This window comes from Phoca vitulina, unplaced genomic scaffold (assembly GCF_004348235.1).
Source record: "Phoca vitulina isolate PV1807 unplaced genomic scaffold, GSC_HSeal_1.0 scaffold3, whole genome shotgun sequence".
Taxonomy (NCBI): domain Eukaryota; kingdom Metazoa; phylum Chordata; class Mammalia; order Carnivora; family Phocidae; genus Phoca; species Phoca vitulina.
Genome location: NW_022589706.1, coordinates 76,568,670 through 76,589,146, shown reverse-complemented (window position 1 = coordinate 76,589,146; position 20,477 = coordinate 76,568,670). Strand labels below are relative to the sequence as shown.

General features: G+C 34.6%; 1 protein-coding gene across 1 annotated transcript in view; it reads left to right on the top strand.

Moving 5' to 3' along the window:
* DNAJB14 (DnaJ heat shock protein family (Hsp40) member B14) overlaps positions 1 to 20,477 on the top strand; it is a 45,348-nt gene that overhangs the window by 7,724 nt on the left and 17,147 nt on the right. Inside the window, exons 2-3 of the mRNA XM_032400892.1 lie at positions 8,622 to 8,793; positions 15,909 to 16,054. Coding sequence (XP_032256783.1) covers positions 8,622 to 8,793; positions 15,909 to 16,054 — 318 coding nt within the window. The remainder of the gene's footprint in view (positions 1 to 8,621; positions 8,794 to 15,908; positions 16,055 to 20,477) is intronic.

Below are 20,477 nucleotides of genomic sequence, written 5' to 3'. Positions count from 1 at the left end.
CAGTAGTAGGCTATTAGTAGTTAGGCTTTTAGCGAGCCAAAAGTTATATGGGTATTTTTAACTGCATATGGATTGGTGCCCCTAACTGCTGGGTTGTTCAGGGTCAACTGTATTATTTTTTAGGTCTTTGGCCAGTAGGGAGCCCCTTCACATTTACTTCCTGAGTACAGACAGATTCCCAATAGTCTTTAATAGTTGGCTTGCTGTTTGGTGTAACAGAATGTTTCAGGTTCCTCTTGTACATTTTCTGTGAGAGATCTGTAAATATCTCCAATAAGTTTCTTTTAGTGGAAAATGGTGTTTCAACATTACAATCTGGCACTAAGGATGCTGTAGCTACTGGATTGTTCATTATTTCTGGGCTTTTTCAGTGTACAGACTAGGAAAGAACTTTTTTTTTCTGAAGCTAAAACAGCTTGAGTATATACTTTTACTTTTCATTCAAATTAAGCACTTTGGGGTGTTAAATTTCTCTAGTTTATATTTCTTTTTTTTTCTAGCTTATATTTCTATTTCCTTCCTCCCACAGTAGTAATGCTGGTTCTCAAGGCCATGGTAAATGATAGAATATGTCATAATTATTTTTTTGCTTTCTGCCACATCATATACTTACATAATAATTTCAGAGTAGTATTACCAATACTACTCCTCTAATACAGTTATTGAAAAGTTAAAATTTTTAGCTTATACTCTCCCATTTTCCCTCCCCATTTCAAGTTTTTTTAACATTCTAAAATAATTTAAAATTTCTAGAAAAGTCACAAGAATAGTATAGACTTCCCTTGTGTATTTCACTCAGGCTTCCAATTTCATAAAATTTTACTACATTTGCTTTATCATGCCCTTCCTCTGTCCTACCCTGCTGTCTCCCCCGTCCCATGCATACATGCACAATTTGTTCTTACTATATTTTTTCCTGAACCAGTTAAGAGTAAGTTATAGACATGATGTCCCATTACCCCTCAATAATTCAGTGTATATTTTCTAAGACAGGGACACTCTTATATAACCACAGTACAACCATTAAATTAATGAAATTAATGCATGTGCCTCTTTCAGATTCTACCCATCTTCCCAATTATGTCTTTGATAACAAAAAAGACACGTGTTGCATTTATTTGACATGTTTTATTCTCCAGATTATCTTTTCTTTTTTCTCTCTTGACCTTGGCATTTTTGATGAGTACAGGCCAGTTATTTTATAGAATTTCCCTCAATTTGGGTTTGACATTTCCTCATGTGAATTTTTGGCAGGAATACATAGAAGTGATGTTGTTTTCTTAGTATAACATATCAGGAGTGATCTGGTCTTTATTGATTGATGCTAATTTTCATCACTTGTTTGAGTTGCTGATTGTCAGGTTCTCCATTCTAAATTACTTTGTTTCCCCTTTGTAATTAATAAATATTTTGTGGGAAAATACTTAAAACTGTGTAAATGTCCTGTTCCCCAACAAACTTCCCCAACTCCTTTAAGCGTCCATCGATGATTCTTTCCTGAATAAATTTCTAATGGTTGTCAATGGTGGTTTTCTAATTCTGTCATTCCTTCTACAATTTATTAGTTGGCATTCAACTTTATTTATTAGTTTGGATTCATGGATTCCTATTTAATCCATTACTATCATGTTTTTATTTATTTTTTTTTATTTTTTTTTTAATTTTTTATTGTTATGTTAATCCCCATACATTACATCATTAGTTTTAGATATAGTGTTCCATGATTCATTGTTTGTGCATAACACCCAGTGCTCCATGCAGAACGTGCCCTCATCAATACCCATCACCAGGCTAACCCATCCTCCCACCCCCCTCCCCTCTAGAACCCTCAGTTTGTTTTTCAGACTCCATCGTCTCTCATGGTTCTTCTACTATCATGTTTTTAAAAGATTGATTTATTTGAGAGAGAGTGAGCATGTGGGTGAGTGAGGGGAGAGGGAGAGGGAGAGAATCTCAAGTAGACTCCCCACTGAGCATGGGGATGATGTGGGCTCAATCTCATGACCCATGAGATCGTGACCTGAGCCAAAAGCAAGAGTCAGACACTCAACCACCTGAGCCACCCACGCACCCCCATTGCTATCATTTTTAATTTTGATGCTCAGATTGCCTCAGATTTAGTCAGGAGTCCCTTCAAACTGACTCCTGCGTCTTTTTGACTTTAATTTTTTGACATGTCTCCATCACTCTTTGAGCTTTCTTACTTTCTGGCACAAAACAATTTTCGGGTTCACTTTTTATTTTATTGTCCTGGGAATCAGCTATTTCTCCAAGGAGCTCTTCCTCTTTTCAGTGGACAATGGTACTCGGAAAGTCAGATATACACACTAGATAGGCTTCTTGCTACAGGGTTGTCATTGCCTTTGGGGCCTCTCAGTCGACAGAGCTAAGAAATATAGGTATGTGTGAATGTATGTGTGTATATGTATGTGTGTGTATATCTGTGTGTTATATGTGTTTGTATATGGACATATGCACATTTATAGTAATTTAATCTTTATTAATTTTCATATCTGTGCAACATCCACAAACCTCCCTTTCAGTCCAACAGAGTTCATTCTAGCCTCTGTTTCCATATTTGTAATGCCATTCTCAGGCCTGTTTTTGGCTATAGCTACCCTCTTGGTTCCAATAAGCTTCCTTCATTCAAGTGTCAGCTGCCAAAAGGTAGAAAAGGAAAGGGAAGAGAAGACCAATAATTTGTTTTTCAAGTAAAAGACAAGCCAGAAGAAGCCCACCATTTTAAAAATATTTGAATCTGTCTACAGTGTCGGAGCATATTATTATTATATACTATATATATGCACTTTCTTTTAATCGTTATTTAGTCTTATCTCTGTAGGTCACTATACATTTAGTTCTCACCATCAGTCCTTATATCAATGTATTTATAATTATTTTGTATTCCTGAAGCTTGTTCTCTAGTAGATTTCTAGGAAGGGCTTGTGGGAACTATGCTCCTAAGTTCTGGAATGTTGAAAACCGTTCATCTGGGGACTTAGTGCTTGAAGTTAGTTGGTGCATACAAAATACTTGACTGAAATTTTCTTTCTTTGGATATCTAAATATGTTGTTCCATTGTTTTCTGCAAATACTACTGATAAGCAAAGTTTGATGACAATCTAATTTTCTTTCATTTATAAGTTGTTTTATCTTTTTGCCTAGATGCTTGGTTAATTTTACTAGAATATATTTTGGGGTTGGTTATTTTGGGTCAATATTCTTAGTTATGTGATTTGCCCTTTCATTATATGACTTTAGATGTTTTTATCAGAGAAGTTTTCCCCAATTATTGTTTTATTGGTTTTACTCCCTTGCTTTATTTTTCCTTTTTGGGACTCCTATTATATGTATGTTGGATGTTCTTTAACTATTTTCAGTATTTGCCATTTTTTTCTAATTTTTTGTCTTTTTCATTTTTTAATTTAAAATTTTTTCCTCTTTTTAATATTCTCTTTTGCTTACACAAAGTTATCTGTAGTTTATTAATTCCTTATTTCTTCTAGTTTAGTCTTCTTTTTTGAATTGTTTTTTTTCTTTTATTTCTTATTGTTTCCTGAGTTTTATCATCTAAGCTCTGAATGAATAATTCTAGGGGTTGTTCTAATTCTAATTTATGGTGTACTTTTGTATTGTGTATAACTTTTTAAAGTCTTTTCAGCTTGTTTTGAAGTAGTGGTTTATAGCATTTACCTGTTTTGTTGGCAAGTCTTTGTGGTATGTTTTCATTGTCTTCAGAGATTTATTTTATTCCTATTCACTTTTTTTCTCACAATAACTTTGTATCAGATATCAGTTCTACCATTTTCTTTTACTAATTTTTTATACTTATTTTTATGTGAAGTTAATTAGCCTTTCTAAATACACAGAGATCCTTCTCCAGTTTTTGGGTAATGTTTGAAAATATATCACCTTGCTTTATAAGTTCTCTCTCTTTTCTCCTTCCTCACTTCATCTGGAGTTTCTTATTTCTTCTACTGCCCCTGTCCTCTTCAGTTTGGGTCCTGTTCTCAGCAGGTTCTTGGTGTGGCTTTTGTTCTGGTTGGGAGTTTTGACTGATTAGTTTTGAGCATTTTAGTGCCTGGAGTTTCTATGCCCTTAAGAGTTTATTGTGGACCCTCTCACTCACATGCTACAATAGGAGCAGAACTCATTCTTTTTTTACATATTTTTCTCAGTTTTGCCTGCTGTGTTGTAATATAGAAAGTCCCTGTTGGTTATTTTGGAGTTCTTTTGTTCTGTGGACTGGCAAATGCCCTGTTACTGTGCTCTACTTCTTCCCACACAGATGGTAAAACCCACATAGATCTTGTAGCTTTATTGGTGGTTCATCCCCACCTTCTGGTACTTTGGGATTTTGTGCATGAGGTTTTGATTTTGCTATCTAATTGCTCAGATTTTATAAGGGAATTGGCAGAGATTTAAAATTTTAGCTGTTGTCACATCCTTCTTCCCAGAATTCTTACAAAATTTTTGAGAATTTTTGTGAACCACTAACTTCTAGACCATGCTGGCTTCTGCTCTAAAGGTTAACATTATGATTGCATTAAATACAAACTAAACTATATTTGAAAATTAACTATATAACATATATCATACTTACCTTGTTAATAACTAATAGGTTGCTGTCTAAGAGCCTTTCTGCATCATCTACAACTAGATATTATAAAAACAATTTCTTATGTCTTTGGTGACCTCTTGAATGCATTAACTAGGGAAAAGATATGGTAGAAAGAAGTGTGTGTGTGTATATATATACACACACACTTATATACTTATATACATAGATACATATATATACTTATATAAGTGCATATATGATATAAATAATAAACAACTATATGTTTGCAAATTTGCCAACACTGCTAGGATCTTTAAAAAATATATACAACAGCCTTACTGAGATATAATTCGCATATGTATAATTGATTCTTTTAAAGTATACCATTCAGTGGGTTTTAGTACATTCATAGTTGTGCAACCATTGCAGCAAACAAGTTTACAACATTTTCTTCACCTCAGAAAGAAACCCTATACTCATTAGCAGTTAATCCTCATTTGTCCCCAATTCCACCCTTTCCTCCCCACTAGCCCTTGGCAGTGACTAATATACCTTATTCTGTGTACATTTGCCTATTTTATACATTTCATATAAATAGAATCATACAATATTTCTGATTTTTTTTAACTAAGCATGTTTTCAAATTCATCTATGTTGTAGCATATATCAGCTTCATTTTTTCCCCAAATTTTTAAAAAAAGATTTTATTTATTTATTTCAGAGAGAGAGCGCGCCTGTGTGCACACAAGTAGGGGGAGGGGCAGAGGGAGAAGCAGACTCCCCGCTGAGCGGGGAGCCCAATGTGAGGCTCAATCCCAGGACCTTGGAATCATGACATGAGCTGAAGGCAGATGCTTAACTGACTGAGCCACCCAGGTGGTGCAAACTGGGTGGCCCTTTTCCCCAAACCTTTGTTTAAATTCTAGTTAGTTAATATACAGTGCAATATTGGTTTTAAGAATGGAATTCAGTGGTTCATCACTTACATATAACACCCAGTGCTCATCATAACAAGTGGCCTCCTTAATACCCATTACCCATCTAGCCCATCCCCCACCCACCTGCCTCCATCAACCCTCAGTTTGTTCTCTATCATTAAGAGTCTCTTGTGGTTTGTTTCCCTTTCTCTTTTTTTTCCTCCCCCTCCCATATGTTCTCCTGTTTTGTTTCTTAAATTCTACATATAAGTGAAATCATATGGTATTTGTCTTTCTCTGACTGACTTCTTTCACTTAGCATAATACACTCTAGCTCCATGTTGCACCATGTTGTTGCAAATGGCAAGATTTCATTCTTTTTGATGGCTGAGTAATATTCCATGATAGATAGATAGATAGATAGATAGATAGATAGATAGATAGATAGATGATAGATAGATAGACAGACAGACCACATCTTCTTTATCCTTCATCAGTCAATGGACATTTGGGCTCTTCCCATATTTTGGCTATTGTTAATAATGTTGCTGTAAACATCGGGGTGCATGTACCCCTTTGAATCTGTATTTTTGTATCCTTTGGGTAAACACCTAATAGTGCAATTGCTGGATAGTAGAGTAGTTCTATTTTTAACTTTCTGAGGAAGTTCTGTACTGTTTTCCAGAATGGCTGCACCAGTTTGCATTCCTATCAAGAGTGCAAGAGGGTTCCCCTTTCTCTGAATCCTCACCGACACCTGTTGTTTCTTGTGTTGTTAATTTTAGCCTTCTGACAGGTGTAACCATCATAGTTTTGATTTGTATTTCCCTGATGATGAGTGATGTTGAGCATCTTTTCATATGTCTGTTAGCCATTTGTATATCTTCTTTGGAAAAAATGTCTTCTTTAGAAGACTTCTTTGGATAAATGCCTGTTCATGTCTTCTGCCCATTTCTTAACTGGATTATCTGTCTTTTGGGTGTTGAGTTTGTTAAGTTCTTTATAGATTTTGGATACTAACCCTTTATCAGATATGTCATTTGCAATTATCTTCTCCCATTCCATAGTTTTAGTTTTTTGCCTTTTAGTTTTGTTGATTGTTTACGTAGTACTTCATTTTTCCATTGTATGGACATATCACATTTTATCCATTCATCAACTGATGAACATTTGGATTGTTTCCAATGTTTTTCAATTATGAACAATGCTATTATGAACATTTGTGAACCAGTTTTTGTGTAGATGTGTGTTTTTATTTCTCTTGGGTATATGTCTTTTTCAGATGTATGGTTTCCTAAATATGTTCTCCCTTTCTGTGGATTGCCTTCTTACTTTATTGATAATATTCTTTGAAGGGACAAAGTTTTTAATTTTGATGAAGTCTAGTTTCTCTATTTTTCTTTGTCACCTGTACTTTTATCTAAAAATGTTTTGCCTGACTCATGGTCACAAAGATGTATTCCTATCTTTTCTTCTAGGAAGAAATTTTTCTTTACTTCTATATTCACACACACATTTAGTTGTATGATCTGTTTTAAGCTAATTTTTGTATATGGTGTAACAAAGGGGTTCAAATTCATTTTTTTGCACGTGGATATTCACTTGTCCCAGCACCATTTGTTGACCCACATGTTCTGATATGTAGTACGTTCATTTTTCTTCAATTCTATTTTTTCATTTCTATTATGATTATTTCTTTGATATACGAGTTGTCTCAATTTTTTTTCCTAACCCATTTGTGATCTTTCTACTTAAATTTTTAAATTGATTTCTTACTTAAATGCATTGTGCTCATTTGATTGTAGAATATATGACTACTTCTTAGAAATTCAAAGAGAATAACATTATGTTCTAGCTATAATGTAGTCAGTGTTTTTATTCCTTGTGTGCCTGAAAGGATGAATATTCACCAGTTGTTGGGCATAATGTTGTATCTCTTAGATCAAGCTTGATAAATTAGACATTTATATCATTTGTATCCTGGTGATTTTTTCATCTACCCAATGTTAGTTAATAAATGACATTGCATTGTGTTAAATTGAAACGTGTTAAAATTTTCTACCACCATGGCGAATTTCTGTTTCTTCCTTTTAGTTCTTTTTTCTATGTTTAGTTTTTCTTAAACATGTATTAAAAGATTTTATTTATTTGAGAGCGAGCGAGAGAGAGCAAGCATGTGCAAGTGGAGGGAGAGAGATAGAGGGAGAGGGAGAAGCAGACTCCCCGCTGAGCAGGGACCCTGAGATCATGACCTGAGCTGAAGGCAGATGCTTAACTGACTGAGCCACCCAGTCCCCCCTTATGTTTAGTTTTACTTATGGAAAGTTTCAAGCATACACAAAAGAAACTATAGTATAATTAATTCCTATTGCCCTCTCATCTTTAACCTTTATGAATATATATGGCCAATCTTACTTTATATATATTTTCTCTACCCGTTCTTTTATGCTCCTCCAGTATTTTAAAGCAAATCCTAGACATAACTATATTATTGTTTTATAGACTCAATGTTTAGATTTACTCATACATTTACCACAGTATTTGCTCGCCATTCCTTTTTACATTTTCACCTATCTGGAAGCATTTTCCTTCTGCCCAAAACCTATATATTACAGTATCCTTTAGTAAAATCTAAGTGGTAAATTTTATCCATTTTTGTTTCTTTGAAATGTTTTTAATCTTGAGCATTTTCTAGAAAATAAGTGCAGAATTCAAGTTGACAGTTATTCTTTCTGAGCATTTTGAAGGTATTATTTCCATGCCTTTTAGCTGCCATTGTTGTTGTTGAGAAATAAATAGAAAGTCTAATTTCTTTTTCTTTGTAGATAATCTCATTGGCTTCTTTAATGACTCTCTCTTTTTCTTTGGTATTCTGTAGTTTCACCATGATATGACAAATGAAGGTGTGTCATAAGGAATTAAATGATAGTACTTTTGAGTTATTAGGTTTAATTTCTTAATATTCTAAGTGATGTGATCTTAAACAGGTATATAAGGGAATATATTTTATTTTAAAAAGCCATATGGTGAATACTTTTGGAATACATGATTCTTAATTTTTCAGCTTTATAACTTTCTTCTCAAGATCGTGTGTATATACATGATGTAACATGGCATAGTATGCTTTCTGTATCTTTCTACAGCACTGTTGGAAATAATTATGAAAAATGGAAGCACCGCTGGAAATAGCCCTCATTGCCGAAAACCATCAGGTTGTGGTGATCAAAACAAGCCTAATTGTACAAAGGACAGCACATCTGGTAGCGGTGAAAGTGGAAAGGGCTACACCAAAGACCAAGTAGATGGGGTTCTCAGGTAGGGATAAATATGACTTATATCTCAACTAGAATTGATACTAACATAATTTTTTAATGTTATAACGCCTAAAAAAATGTGTGAACTATAATTTGGTGGAAGAACAAACAGAAGAATTGAACTCTGGGTGTCTTATGCTTTATGTTATTTATCAGATCAGTCTGTAAAGTACCAACTCTATGGAAGGTTCCATCTTTTAAAGTAACTATAAGGCAAAAGTTGCTTCCAGATATTTTTTCTTGGGGAATATTATTTCAATTTTTTGACACAGTATAATATTTAGATAACTGTATTAAAAGAGGATAAAAGAGGAGAAAGAATTGTTTTGTCTTTGTATACAGGAAAGTAGGAGAATTTCATATGAGAGGAAAATTGAGGGCAATAGCAGCAGCATTTTCAAATTCATTTGTATTAATGTAGCACAATTTTTTTCTATTTCTTTAAGGCCATCTTTATATATACATATGCAAACATATAATAATGTCCTCTTCTTTTAATATTTTTCATACTCTAATTATTCTGCCTCTGTGTTTTTAGTTTTACCTCATGTTATACTTCTACTTAAAGTAAAAGAATTAGGTAGAGTTGGAAAATTGTGAACTAGGTTTTGGGGATCTGATGTAACTGATTTTATGATTAGGAAAAGCTTTTCTGGAAATAAAATGAACCTTTGAGTATGAAACACTACAGAAAATGCTGTTTTGTTTTCTGCTACAGCTTAGGGAAGCTTTATTGATACTGTACTGATGTTGCTCTCTAGCAAGGTTGAAAGACTCTAAACAGTGATTAATTGGATAATTCACATGGAGAATGAATTATAGTACAGTGAACTAGCTCAAGTGAAGAGCAGATAAAACTAGATTGTCTTTCTCTTAACGTTTTCTTATCTGCTTTTCTTCTGATCTTATTTCCTTTTTTTCCTCATCCTTTTTTCTCCATTGCTTTTTAGTTCATTCTTTTTTTTCTTACCATAATTTAGAATTGAAGTCATTTTATTTTTTAATTTTTTTAAAGATTTTATTTATTTATTTGACAGAGAGAGACACAGAGAGAGCAGGAACACAAGCAGGGGGAGTGGGAGAGGGAGAAGCAGGCTTCCTGCTGAGCAGGGAGCCTGATGCGGGGCTCGATCCCAGAACCCCGGGATCATGACCTGAGCCGAAGGCAGACGCTTAATGACTGAGCCACCCAGGCGCCCCCTAGAATTGAAGTCATCTTAAATAAAATATCAATGTATTTACATTTTTCTTTTTTCCCTACATATTTAGATGCTAAAGCTTGATTGTAACATTTTATCTGAGTGTGGCCACAGATGTTGGTGTTTGGTAGAAAAAAAGAAAAGAAAAAAGACTCCCTAATCATGGTGAAGCCATGCTAAAGGGTATTTGATTAGCATGAATGGTAGTGAAGCACTTTTGGGATATAAGTAATTTTGCTAACTACTTTTATAACTAGTATTGTGTGATTGAGAGTTGGTTGACTATGTGAGATAGGTGAATGAATAAATGAGAGACTTCCTTTTGAATTTCTTCAAGAAAAAGCTTTAATTAAATGGTGTGCTGAAATGTGTTCCAGGAAACCACATCTATTTGAAAACAAATTGTATTTTCTTGTAGAATTGACTTTCTATTGGGAGAGTATGTCCTTAATGAAAGACCTAAATAAAGTTAATTGTATTATATGTGATTTCTGTTTAGAAGCATTTTGTGATTAAAAAAAAGACTATAGAACTACTTATATATTTTGAAATATCACCAAAGAATAGAGTTGAAAGTTTTGGAGAATAGGTATGCCCTAAATCTGGTGCTATTTTTTAAAAATCTTTTTTTCTTCGTTTGCTCTATCCTCACCTTAAAAGGAAAAGAGGAGTAGCTCAAGGTATGGTAGAAATAAGGAAGGAAGAGCAGTGCTTTGTTTTACTATCTCTTGGAGTATTTAGGCAGGATATCTTGAGAATGGAAGAATGAAAGATGGTGGTGGGTACAGATACACTTTGTGTATGGCCAGATTTGGAAAGATGGAAACAGGAGATTGAGGGAGTTTCTGTCTGTTGGCTTCTATATTCGCTGGGAAATTGGAGAGGAGGTTATCCTCTGAGAGTTAGAAGAAAAGAGATGAGATTGGAAACTTGAGGAGAGTTGTAAAAGTATGGAAAATTTACAGAGCGGAAAGGCAAAGGGAATGGAAGGATTGCTGATTAGCGTTGAGGACCCAGCCAAATTTCAGACCATGAATTCTTATTGGGTATAAGTATTAGCTTAGTAGTACAGCTGTATTAGAAATTGTTTCTCTGGTCAATAATTTTCTTATCCCTTTTTTATTAAATGCAGTTTTTTTCCTCTGAGGACTAAATGTGATTGGAATGTTCTTTAATAGAATCCCTAAGTTATTCAGAGTACTTAAGTTGATAACTTTTATGAGTTGCTTAGCTGAAATTTGTAACATTTACTCATTATATTAAACTTCGTAAGTGTTGCTTTAGTGAGGTAACAGATCACCAGCAAACACTTAGATGCTGTATGTTTTTGTTTTTTGTTTTACCTATACACAGGGGATTTTTTCTGAAGAAAGCCATGTTATCTTATGTTAGCAGGGTTATGCAAACAAGTTGCTCAGTGACAATTTGGCTCAATGGGAGAAGCCATGCAATAATACTGCATCCATTGCATAAGTAAGAGCTAGCTTACAATAAGACTGAAGAAAATGTGTATAACTTTGTAAAGCTAATATTCTGTGTAACTAAACACTGTTTTTGAATTGAAATATATTGAAAAATTATTGAGAAGTGTCCTGGATCTAATTTGAAGTTTTTAATTTCTCATTGAAAAAAGAGCCCATCTTTTATTTTAAAAACTTACAAGATCATTGTAAAAGCATTAACTGGGTCATCATTCTATTTATCAGTTAGGAACACTTCTGTACAAGTATAAGTCATTTGAATTATGGGGATTTGATTAGGATTTGATTTAAGCTGTTCTTGAAATGAAATCATTTTGCTAAACTTATAAAATAAATAATCCTTTGTCTAAGGAATAAATATTTCCCTAAACACCAATTAAATCTGGAGTCTATTTAAATGATCGGCTATAACATGCAAAAAAGATGGGACGCCTGGGTGGCTCAGCTGGTTAAGCGTCTGCTTTCGGCCAATGTCATGATCCCAGGGTTCTGGGGTCGAGTGCTTCATCGGGCTCCTTGCTTGGCAGGGAGTCTGTTTCTCCCTCTGCCTCTGCCCCTCTCCCTGTTTGTGTTCTCTTTCTCTCTCTCTGACAAATAAATAAATAAAATCTTTAAAAAAAAAAAAAAAAAAAAAAACATGCAAAGAAGAATTGAAAGAGGACCTTCCTGCCCTATCCGCTATGCTTTCGTTCACGTAAAGGAAGACATAGGGGCTGAACTGATGTACTTCTCCATTGTTGAGCTTGAAGTCAGTCTTTCTGGACTGGTTGTACGATATTTCCTTCCGGGGTAGGTAATAGGTTACCTCTTTTTAATTTATTTTCTTTTTTATCTCTTTTAAAATAATTCTTTGGTGAAGATGGAGAAGAAGGTTTGAATCTTTCAGTAAGGAGTGAACTGTAGAAACTATGACAAATGCATTTAAGTGGTGAAGGAATGATGAATAAAAATATGAATTAAAATAAATATATGAATGGTAATTTTTGATTCAGGTGTGAAAAATTAGGTAAATGAGTATATTTGGAGCATTACTTGAAATATATAGTGGTCTTCAGCTGGTGCATTGGTGATGTCAACTTTATACCTCTCTGCTGGCTTCCCCGTCTTTGTGACAATTCTTAGCTTTATGACCCATCTCTAGAGGATTGTGAATTCCAACCTCTAATTTCCCTACACTATCCAACAGTCCTCTCTTGGGCTGCCTTTTTCTATTGCCTAGCCTTTTATGCTCAGGAAATCTTAACAAAACAATTTTGGAGGGTTAATCTGGTATATAATTAATCATCTTATGCATACAAACCAAGTAATAATGACTTTAGGATTGTTTAGTGTTTTGTTTATCACTTCCTTTTGTTTTCTGCATTCAGGTACTATCTATCATATTCATAGCTCTAGTCCTTGTCCTACAGTCTATTCTCCTCTATTCCAAACTGACTTTTGGTGCCAACTACATTTTTATTATAGCACTTACCACCTTTGACTTTTAGATCCTAACCATTTCTGCCCTTACACTGGACCTAGTCATCCCTCTGTCCATTCATCATCCATCCATTCAGCAGATATGGTGAACAAGACATAATCCTTGCCTTCAAGAGGCTTGTAGTCTAGAAGAGTAGTCAGACCAGGTAGCTGCAGTACACTGTGGTAATTGCTGGGAGAGGGCTGACGTCCAGGGGGCTTTGTGGGGGATATAAGAGGAACACCAAACCTAGTCTTGAGGAATTTGATTTCTTGAGAAAAGGAAAAGCTAAGTTGAGGTCTGAAGAAATTGTAGAAACTAACTAAGCAAGAAAGGAGGCAGAGAAAGCATGTCTGGGGCACCAAAACCAACATTTGAAAATACCTACAAGAGAAGAGTCTGTTTAAACACTGGAAAAGCAAACAGAAAGGAAGAGCTGGGTTACTCTGGTGTCTGAAGGACTCCTTTTCCTTGTTCTGATTCTGAGATAACAGGAATTTCAAGTCAGACAGACTGAGGTTTGAATCCTTACTTGTGAGACCTTTCCTAATCATCCTATTTAGAAAGCTGGCCTCCCTGGCCATTCTCTTGTCTCCTTTGTCACTTTTAGTTTTCTCTACATATTTATCACCGTATGATGTACTTTTTATTTTACTTGTATAATTTGTTCATTGCTCATCCCTCTCCCAATTGTAAATTTAGTGTGAACAGGGTTTTTTTTTTTTTTTTGACTGTTTTATTCACCATTACCATCTGAAACAGTGTCTAGCAGAAAGTAGATGATCTGTAAATTTTTGTTGAAGAAATAAATTTCAGTTCCCATCTATTACTTGGTTATAGGACCTAACCATTTCCAGCCTCAATTTTCTCATTGGTTAGATGAGGAGTAAATGAGACAATTTGTATAAAATAACCAACATAATAAGATTCTGCAACTCTCTGTTGTGAAATCTTTGTAGACCAGATGTAGTTTGGAATTCAGAATTGTTCGTATTTTAGAAAGGTAATAAGGAACATATATTATACATAACATAATAACACTTAACATCTGGAGAGCAGCCCATTACTTAATAGTAACATTTCTGCAGCAACATGCAGAAATATTCACACTTAAATGGGATAAATGAAAACTCTAGCCACTTCACACCCATTCAGGTCAAATTTTGCCTCTAAAAGAGTTCAAGTCAGGTTTTTGCAGTCAAATTATAGAATAACTTCCATTTTTCAGAGCTTTATGGATATTGGAACATGGATATGTGATTGTGGACCTTGCCTGACACACAGTAGGTGTTCTATAAATGTCCCCTTTCCCTTTATCACATAGTTTCTAAACATATCTGGGAGAATGGGTCTCTACAAAGGCAGGAATCATTCTATTTTATTCACTAATATATCTCAAGTACCCAGAGCACGGTCTGTGACATAATTGATGCTCCATAAATATTGTTGATTAAATAAAGGAAGTATCACATTTATGATTAATTGACTGTTGACAGTTAATATTTATTAAGTATCTAAAGTAGAAAAATCCAATTTTAATTATTATTATTTTTTTAAGATTTTATTTATTTATTTGACAGAGAGAGAGAGAGAGATAGTGAGAGAGGGACCACAAGCAGGGGGAGTGGGAGAGGGAGAAGCAGGCTTCCCATGGAGCAGGGAGCCTGATGCAGGGCTCGATCCCGGGACCCTGGGATCATTACCTGAGCCAAAGGCAGATGCCCAATGACTGAGCCACCCAGGAGCCCCCCAATTTTAATTATTATTACCATAAAGAAGACTGCATAACAGATTTTTGTTGATATGTGATTATAAAAAAAATTCTATAATCTTAAACCTGTCTTTTTTTTTTTTTTTAACTTTGTTCATTTAACAAAATGTTGAACGTTTTCATTATAAAAAGAGAGCTAAGGCTCATTTATTCCAGAAATATTTACTGAGAACCTATCCTGTACCAAGCACTATCATGGCTTATAGTTTCAGTAGTAAAATAAGATCAATCTTGTCTCTTTCCTTTGAGAACTTTGAGTCACTGCAATTCTTCAGCTGCCGGTGAACAATTATGCCTTAGATCTTTTCTCCTGTTACTACCTTAAGCCACTCACCCATGGAACACATCTAAGGTCATAAAGTACTCTACAGAAAATGTTTAAAATGTTACTGTATTTTAGTGAAGGAAAAGTATTAGGTTTTAGGAGAATATTAGCATTTAGAAGTATTAATGTTCTCTGCTCCATTCAGAGTATTTTTTTTTTCTTAATATACTTCAAAGACTCTGGGCTTAAATCCATTAACATCTTTAATTAGCTATGTAAGTAATCTTTAAGAGCATGCTAATCATAATGAAAATTGGGTATAACAAGCATTTTTGAGTCCTGTGATATATATTATTATGAGATTTTCTTTTTCTTAGACTGACAGACAAGTTCTCGTTAGTATAGCGGAGCTGAGTTAACTTGCCTTGGCATTTAAGGTACTTGTAATTGTTTTACATTCACTAAACTGTTGCTTTGATATTTGGTAGGTCTACGTTATGTGACAGCAAAAATCTTGGAATGCAATGCATATTAATTAATCTTTAGCTACGACATACTACAACATACTTGTGAAGAGTTCTGGAATTTCTTTGTGCACTTAAGAGTACTGTAAAATTGTTCTTGTCCTCATTTTAGTTTCAGTGTGTGCTCTGTCCTTCATCCATGATTATTATGGGCTTTGCTTTACTTCTCTAGTTGTGATAAAAAGCACCAAGGACATTCTCATGGTCAACTCTCCTTAGACTGGAAAGAGGTTAAGAAATGGTCTGTGGTCAAAAAAGAGAATGAAGCAATAACCTTTAATGGGATAAGCTATCATTTGACACTGAGAAAACAATCCACAGACAGTTCTTTCTACTATTCTAATAAATAAAAAATGAGAGATATTACATGAAGTTCTTCCTTGAAATTTACATTATAACACACTCTTTTGTTCACAGCATAAACAAATGTAAAAATTACTATGAAGTACTTGGAGTTACCAAAGATGCTGGTGATGAAGATTTGAAAAAAGCTTATAGAAAGCTTGCTTTGAAGTTTCATCCAGACAAAAACCATGCACCTGGAGCAACAGATGCTTTTAAAAGTAAAGTAAACCTTTTAAAGCAATTGTACTAAGCTCTTTTTAGAATCCACTTTACAGTGTTTTAGGATATTAAATTCTGCCTTTAGACTGGTACATTTAGAAGCCAGCATAAGTAAGGTCCTCAAAATCCTTTAAAACTTTACTATTAATTATGCCAAGAGCCAAACAAATGCACTGTGGCTTCACAAAAGCAAAATGCCAGTTTTGGCAAAGTCCTAAGTAGCTTTTCTAGATAATCATGCATGCTTTCTAGTTTACCACACACTAGTAGTGTGGTGATTATACATGAGCTCCTAAACTAAAACAAAATATAGCTTTTGCAAGTTTTTAGGGTAATAGAGACTGTCTAGAATTGGGAAATTGCTTGGAATTTTCTGCTTGTGTTCTTATATTTCTGTTAACTGGCCAACTTTTGCATTTTCTTATATGTGGTTCTAACTAATATGACTTTTTCTTTTTAAGAATTAGTTTCTTTGGGCACCTGGCTGGCTTAGTCAGTGGAGCATGCAGCTCTTGATCTCAGGGTCATGAGTTCGAGCCCCACATTGGGTATAGAGCTTACTTTAAAAAAAAAAAAAAGAATTCGTTTTTTTCCTTTTGCCTATATTCATTTTTCTTCATTTTCTTTCTTAATATTATTTCAGGATTGGGCGGGGTTTTTTTTGTTTTGTTTTGTTTTGTTTTTGCCAATTTAGTAAATACATGTCAGAGAGTTGATTTTTTATAATTTTGTATCTTATTACATACAATTTATTCATAATAGTTAATTTCTAATTCGTAGGAAAATGCTTATATTTGTGATTGTTCCTTCTTTTGAATTTGGCACTTATAGAGCCAACATACGATGTTTGCAGTGAAATGTTGGGGTCTTGGAATAACAGGAAGGAAATACTAATTTTTAAAATGCTCCTGGGGCGCCCGGGTGGCTCAGTCAGTTAGGCATCTGACTTTTGACTTCAGCTCAGCTCATGATTCAGGGTCCTGAGATGTAGCCCCGCATCTGGCTCTGCACTGGGTGTGAAACGTGCTTAAGATTCTCTCTCCCTCCCTCTTCCTCTGCCCCTCCCCACACCTCACGCACTCTTTTTCTCTAAAAAAAATAAAATGCTCCTAAAAGGTAGATGATTTCATTGGTCTTTCACAAAATACTGTTTAAATTGTTTTCAAAACAGTTTTATATCTTGAAGGAAGTTGCCAACTAAAATATATTCAGGCAATTATTAATATGTTTCAATAAAAGCAACTGCCAAAGTGGTGCTGGTGAAAGTAAAATGTCACTGTGACAGTGAGAGCCTTCTCTGTTTGTTTCCTTAAGTTAAAAGCGGCATGGTGAAAGTACAAAAAATGTTTCTTTACTCAAAAACACTAATTTTAGCACATTCCCCCAAAAGTTAAAAAAAATTTTTTGACATTATGAATTAAAATCATTTAATTTAAAATTGTTGGTGTTTTTAAATAGTGAAAAACATTTCGGCAGTGAGTTTTTGCGTATTTGTGATTTGCTAAGTGATTTTGGTATTAATTCTCCATTAATGTTAAAAATGTTAAACTGCTTTCTCTGACTTCTGTATTGAAGTCATTTAGCATTATTAGTCTTGGAATAACAGTAATGGACTTCCCAATATTTTTACATCCTATGTATTTTGAAGAGGGGAGCAGCATAAATGTCAGCCCAGCTAGACATTCAGACGGGGCTTTACAAAGGTGATTACACTTTGATGTGGTACATTTCAGAGTGTAATGCTCTACTTTGCACACTAGAAACTTAATATTTATCAACATGCTGGGAGGTGGTTCATCTCTAGAGAAGAGGCTCACATTATTCAATACACAGGAGGTTATCTGTAAATCAGAATGCCAATTTATTAATCCCAAAGAGGATCAGAATAGGGAGTTGGTTGATGAGCCCATTTTTCATTGAGTGGAAACTACATAGAAAACTAGATTGTAATCCACAGATGCTCGGTGAGCAAAGGTAGTTAATTAGAAAATATTACAGTTAGTGTCATCATTAAGAAATGGCAGGTTTCATTTATTCAGCACACAGGGTCTTTTCTTTATCTTTTGAATCATTTTATTTTTAACTAGTTGATCCTAACATCTGTTTTTGGGATACCAAGCTGTTTATTTTAAGCAAATACTATAGTTCTTTTCTTTTGTATGAAAATTAAGTATAGATTGATTGCTCTGTAACTACCAAAACACTTTTTACAGAAGATGGAAACCATTTGCTTTTTATTTCCCCCAAGAATAGAAAAAGAGGGGTAATTGGTTTAAGGAATTAAATTAGATAGAAGAGATATTTTCATTTGTGTGTGTGTTTGTTTTGTTTTGTTCTTTAAATAAGCTCAGTGCCCAAAGTGGAGCTTGAACTCACAATCAAGAGTCATATGAAAACAAAAAAATTGCTGAGCCAGCCAGGTGTCCTTTCATTTATGTGTTTTGTAAAGATTTAAAAATTAAGAGTTTGCTATCAAGGAGGATAGACTAAATGAACTCTTAAGTTCATGTGGCTGCTTGTTCTTTAAAGTTAAGGTTGTAACTCAAGTTTCTCAAAGCAGGGAATATTTTATTTACATCTAGAGAGTGACTTGCACAGTATATATGAACATGCTTTTAAAAAATATTTGAATGAAATGGATCCCTTTCCTTCCGTCTGACATGGATGTCTTCAAAATATACCTGGTCTCCTTTATCTTCAAAGACAAATACTTCAAAGTATTTCAGAGACCCTTTGAAGAGTACGTGTGCCTATTGACATACACATGAGAGTAATAAGGGGTGTGGTTTAGATTGTTATGTGTTTACTTGATAAATAATAATGGATCAGATGCTATTACCTGTGTTAGGTCTGGTAGTTCAATATTCTTAACATCTGGGCTAGTTTTTGTAGAGAAATACAACAAGAGCATATGAGATATCCTCTTACTCAAAGAATTTGTAAGTCATTAAGGAGAAGAAAGTATCACACAGAATATTTGGAATAATAGTAATACGTAACATTTGACAAGCATTTTATAGTTTTTCATTCCTATTTTTTCATTTAATGCTTATTAAAAATCTTATGAAGTAGTCAGGGGACTAGTGTCATCCGCCTTTACCCAGTAAGAAAATTGAGGCTCAGAGAGATTAACTGATTTACCCAAGATCTCCCAGAAGACTGAATATAATTAAATACCAAAACATTGAATAAAGATGTTGGAAGAAAAGTCAGAAAGATAAAGTACATTATAATCAGAGTAATTAGAGAAGCCTTCATATAATTGGTGAGAATTAAGAGTTTTCTGGACATGAGTATGATTAGAGAAAAGAGAAAATGGCAGAAATTTGGGTATGAGAATGAGGCAAGTGATTTAAGAATCAATGAGGACTTCCACTTTCAGGAAGATGGAATAGATGTACTTTTCCCTATTCCTTGCATAAAATATAATTGAATATTATGTATAAAACAAAACAAACATTAAAAAAAAAAAACTTTGAAAGGTGGAAAGAAGAAGGTAGATGAGCTAGGGACCTTGGGACCCAAAGAACTACATGGCAGTAAGTTGCTTGGGTTTTCATTTTGCTTTTTATATCTTAGACTAGGTGCTGGAGAAGCAGACAACCCAGAAATACCAATAAGCACTGATAAACAATCCCCAAGAAAAGCCTACTTGCTCTAGCTAAACACCCAGGAAGGGGGCAACATAGTAAGAAAATTTTTAAGCAATAACCATCCAATATAGCCAAATATCAAAGAAAAAACTGTGGTCCCATCCTACCCACCCCCACATCAGCAAAGGCTGAATAAAGAACATAGCCTGTCACCCTCTATGGGCTGCAATAAGATGCTTTGACATGCCTACCCTCTTTACTGGGGCTGTAACAGAGATGATCAAGTAGGGAGTGGGTACTTCTGCTTGACAGTAACAAGGTGTCCCTTTCTCTCCCCACTGGGGAAGTGTCATAAGTAGCCTAGTGGAGAATTAGGACTTTTACCACCATTTAGAGGTAAACAAAGCCATATCCTTGTGGTGTCAGTGAAGCTTCCTGGGGGGCAGTAATGCAGCACCCCTACCTACTCTTTCCAGCCACAGAGATGTCATTGGAGACTTGATGGGAGACTAGGAATCTCATCCCTGCTCAGCAGTAACGAGGAGCTCCTCCTTTCAGATGTCATCAGAGGCCAAGGGGGAAACCTGAACTTTTATTCCCATCTGGAAGTAACAAGGTGGTATTTCCTCTTCCTGTACCAGAATAATGTCAGAGGAGGACAATTAAAAACAGGAGTTTTAGATAGGTCCAGAGTCTCATAAGATAATAGCTCAAATGACCACATTTCAGTAGAAAATCACTTGCATACTGAGAACGAGGAAAACCTCAAACTAAATATAAAAAGTCATAGATGTCTACATGGAGATGACAGAGAAGTTAGAAGTGTCTA